Here is a 4,970-nt window from a genome sequence, read left to right on the forward strand (position 1 = left end):
ACCAAGCAATGTATGCTAATGAAATGATAACAGTACCGCAGACGGTACTAAGGTCGAGTATGTCATCTCTATATTATACCGATTTGACCTTTTCTGTGATATCGATTTCGTTTTGACGTATGTGCGTACAGTCGTCACCGAAAGATTTTTATTTTTTTATTGGTTCGCTCACACACGACACGTGATGCTTGGTTGCTGTTTGTACTTGTACCTACAATCCAACGACCAAGGCTATGGCATGAAGATCCAATTACATTTAAGTAAGTTATTTGAAACAGCGCTTATTTCATATACTTACAATAAACTGACAGGGATTTAGTCCAAGATAGTTTTTAAACCAATTGTCATTGATTATGTAGTAAATACTTAATTAAAAAAAAGTGGTAACAAAACTTTGGCGTTTCTATTGTTCTCCGTCGTTGAGGTTCAATCTACTCCCATTCCAAATTTAATCAAAATCGGTAGTTTAGTTTTGAAAGCTTAACAAACATGCAGATAGAGTCACCTTCACATTTATAACGTTAGCATCGCTTAGGTATTAGTTTATACAGACGTTCACGACTAAATACCAAACGTACTTAAACTCCGCATTCAACCAGTTAAAGAATGTGTAAGAATTCCAGTAACGAAAAATATGAATACATAATCGTTACATGTTTGTACACCTGACAATGATAAGGATTGTTTGCATTGATAAAGCAGGAATTTGATGTGTCTGTCCAGTAGTCAAATAACATACTAAAGTACTAGATGAAGACGCCATGACAGTTGGTAATTGTAACTTTGGCAACTAAAAAATGTATAGTCTGTCAATATGATATATGAAAACTTTGGACGTTTACTACCTTAAAACTTGTATTTTGAAAGTTAATGAATAAGAGGAATTTACCCTTTTTTCAGTACATATATACATACCCGATACATGGTAAGTAATTTCAGTTTCCGTCAAGGGTGAGACCTCGTAAGAATCTTTTAGTAGTTTTCCACTTGTACTTTATTGATCAAGTGAATCTAAGACAATATTGATTACCGACATACTTTCAAACGCCTACCAAATCAAGTTTACCAAACAACCTTGTTTCACCCTTGTCTGATATCAAACTTTGTACTTATATTCAAGACATAAGTTTCACCCTACAATTTCATAAGTGTCTATGACCTAACATTGATCTGATTTGACCTGTCTCGTTATTGAAGCCATTTGAAGCTGCCAAAAGCCAGTGGTCTGAGTCCTGGCTTTGTTTATGAAACCAAGGCATGTTACTTACTTGGAACATGTATGTATTGTTTCATATTTCATACTACATTCGCTATTTATCTGTGACGTAATGTTAAACATCTCGTAGTCTTCTTAATAGCTGTCAAGAATGCGTTTAAGATCAGTTTTCAGATGCTTTTTGTTTTTGAGGTGAATTTTAGTAATTGACTGTCAAGGTTTGGTCGAAGTTATAAACTTGGTGGCAGAAAAGGAAAGTTCAGATCATTTCAGTATATTAAAAGAGATATTTTTAAGTCACTTAGTGATTGTAACTTGAGGACTACTTTTGCCCTCACATTACGCTTATTTGGTAGATCTAATGAAACCTGTAGCAGTTCAAAATTTCTTACGTGGCATGATTATTTCACGAAAATTATTAATACGACATTATTTTTCTTAACATCTACAGGTACAATAACGGTAACTTAATAAGACTGAATGATTTAATCTAATCTATTTAAGTAAGCAATTTAGTAAAGAAGAATTTGCCCTTTAGTTCATGTAACGACGTTGAAAAGGGTGCAGCACAGCCTTACAGGTAGAATCATCAATTTTATAGACTATTGGCAATCGATGTATCGACTAGGTAAGGCCACCAACAAAACTTGATAAGGTATATCAGATTTACAAACTGCTAATCACAATCAGTGACCATTACGATAATGGTGTTTAGTTATTGTGGAATGCTCTCAATACTGACTTAATTAAGTAACTCAATGCATTTTGTCGTGATAAGATGTCTTATAAATACCGAGGAGTTCGTAACTTAGTTATAGCTGCATAAATGGATTCATCACAGGTTAAGCTACACTTGACGCGCTCGGTACGTAGATGGGTGACCATCTTTGTCATAACGAGTTCCTCCGTGTTTTGGAAGGCACATTAAATTCTGGGTCCCGGGGTTATTCATACACCTTTGACAGTCGTTACAGGTAGTCAGATGCTAGAAAATCTGACAACCAGTCTAAGGGGTATTGTGTCGCCCAGGTAACTGGTTTGAGGAGGTCAGATAGGCAGTAGCTCGTTGTAAAACACTGGTACTTAGCTGATGCTAGGATGATGATGAAGTCTTATAAATCTGACAGTGTTTAGTAATTCTGGTGTTGATTGTACCTACATCAAAGTGCATCGAACAATCACAAACACATGTAGGAGGTAATAGGCATTAATCCTACAACAGTTGACGCAAGAATCTATTAGTTTTAATGAAAAGCATTGTGTTGAGAAGCCATAAGTTACCCAATGTTTAATGGCCTGAGTAGGTATACTGTCATAGAAACTTAGATACGTGTTAGTAAGAAGGTCGGTAGATATCTTACAGAGTTACAGATCACAGATCAGGTAAACTGTGAATTTGGAGTTGGTTTTATTTTAATAAGGTAACTAGCTACAGCTCATAGCAACACGTAAAAAACGCAAGTATATCAAACCTACTTTCACAATTTGAAAAATGAAAAAAAAGAACTATAGGGCTTTACCTACATACTTCAATCTTATACCAAATATTAATTTTAACCTGAAATTGCTTATCTAAGAGTAGGAAACTACTACCTACCTGTTAATGTAATCCGTTGTGAAAACAGACGAATAGAGATATTAAGTAAACCCTAATTTAATTATAGCCAGCCAGTAACCTAACTTTCAATGAAGTCATGTTCAGCTTAAGTACGGAGGCGTTGCTACCTACTAGTTTAATTAACTACCTGGTTTCAAAATACAAAAACATGGTTCCAAACAGAAATGGGATAGCATGGCACTGACTCAGCTGATCTACCAATAGATTACATAGATAAGTTTTGTGTGAGACTAACGGACTCGAAGCGAAACATTCTCACAGCTGAGAAATAAGTTTGTTACTTAGTTTTGTGTTAACTAATGACACTAGTCGCTTTACGACAATCCATATTATGGTGTCGCAGCCGATATGCACTTATGTAGGTGTGCGTAGTCTCAGCTTTCTCCCAAAACGTGGGCGACAGCGCGCTCCCATTCATGATCCGTCTGTGTTTACACCGCGCACACTATCCAACGATACTCGTTGCCCGCTGCTACGGAAACAAAAATAACGCTACACAAATCGCTGGGAAGGTATCGAGATAACGATTGTTTACCTGCGATTACCGCATATTCAAGGTAACCAACCTATAACGCACTACAACGTTAACGTTTACACGTTAATTCACCGACTCACAACTTTAATTTCGCATCGAAACTCTGTTGACATTGAAAACAGTTACGCAAGTTGATGCAATTTTCGAAAGAATCAAACTCTGCAAGCTAATGTTCCTGTTATGAGACTGAACTCACGTTCCCCGTCTTTAGACACAACAAAAAGCCGGGCGAGTGCCGTATTTAAGACAGTCCCCCTTACCTCTGTCGCTCGAACGTATCCTGCGAGGACTACACAAGACAGCCATAGGTATATCCTCAAATGCATCACAACAATGTGAACCGGACCGGTCGCACCAGCAGTATGACACAATCACACAATATTAACACAGCACAAAACAATCTGCTGTTATGTTATTCCACTAACACCATACACACGGGTCGAAACAGCGCGCGAAACGACATGCGGCGTCGGTTTGCGATTGTAGTAAACTGAGTGGCGCTTGGAGCTCGGTTCAGTGCGTTGAGGGCGCGCGCCCCGCACGCGGCGCGCTCGTGGCCAACTTCAATCGAATAGGCCGCGTTCGGTCGTCGCCCGATGGTCGATGGAGCTGTATTTCGCGTCACGCACTCCTATTTATTACGTCGAAGAATAATGGCCTAGTCGTTGCGTTCACAAAAACAGGCCCCTAATTCTGCGTCTTTTCGAGATACAAGCTATATAACCAACTTCGAACAGTTTGTACTACGTCTACGAAACAGCTTGTTCTAAATTTGGTCAAGGGAGAGACAGAAATATTATTTGCTGGGGCGACGACCGTATGTATAACATTGAAGAGACTTCAAAACAAACAACTCATACGATAGCTATCTAAAAGCGTCCGATACAAGTTATTCCCTGCCAAGACAATAACATAAAATGAAGAGAGACACTTGTTGTGTTAACAAGAATAGGTCAATTAGAACTATTATCATTGTTCAATCTAGCTAGCGGTATTTTGCGAAAGTAAAGGTACTATTGTAAGGTAATATTAAGACAAAGATACATAGAACTACATATTATTATGTATTGAAACAACAACATAATCATCAATTTATAACAAGTGAAAGTGGTAGTACTGCCATCTGTCGGAGAAGACAAGAATAGTTTTAAACCACGTTCACAACTTAGCCACTTGTGTTAAATTTTGAAAAATATGCAACTTATTATCATTATTGTTGAGACAATCACATCCAGGTTTTATTAAGAAATTTTAAACAATAAATTACTTCACCGGTACCCGAAAAGTCCATGCCGAAAGTGGTACTTTTCACCTAGTGTTAAGTGTTAATGATTCGAGCGTCTTCCGCTAGATGGCTCTGTACCTATAGTTTTGACACAAACAGATTTACACGACTAAACATATAGAGAACGCAAAAATCACATTTATTTAACGTCTTTGTGTACCTATACTTCCGTCTAGCTGATATTACCAATTCTTTTGTTTGTTCGTTCATGATATCGAACTTCGAAAAAATCAGTTATCTTTTAGTATGAGAACGTGTCTTCTAAAGAAATAAAATATGTTTCTTTACTTTCGAAGGATTACAATAAAACACGAAC

The 4,970-nt window shown here is 37.3% G+C and overlaps 1 protein-coding gene across 2 annotated transcripts in view; it reads right to left on the reverse strand.

Moving 5' to 3' along the window:
* The window catches only part of LOC113496585 (syndecan), a 355,446-nt gene extending 351,356 nt beyond the window's left edge, over positions 1-4,090 (reverse strand). Inside the window, exon 1 of one of the 2 annotated variants that reach the window (XM_026875856.1) lies at positions 3,630-4,090. In XM_026875856.1, the coding sequence (XP_026731657.1) occupies positions 3,630-3,695 (66 nt within the window). In that variant the 5' untranslated portion in view covers positions 3,696-4,090. The remainder of the gene's footprint in view (positions 1-3,629) is intronic. The other variant, XM_026875855.1, reaches the window with a different exon arrangement.
* Positions 4,091-4,970: the final 880 nt, after the last annotated feature.

This window comes from Trichoplusia ni, chromosome 8, assembly GCF_003590095.1.
Source record: "Trichoplusia ni isolate ovarian cell line Hi5 chromosome 8, tn1, whole genome shotgun sequence".
In the NCBI taxonomy this organism is placed as follows: Eukaryota; Metazoa; Arthropoda; class Insecta; order Lepidoptera; family Noctuidae; genus Trichoplusia; species Trichoplusia ni.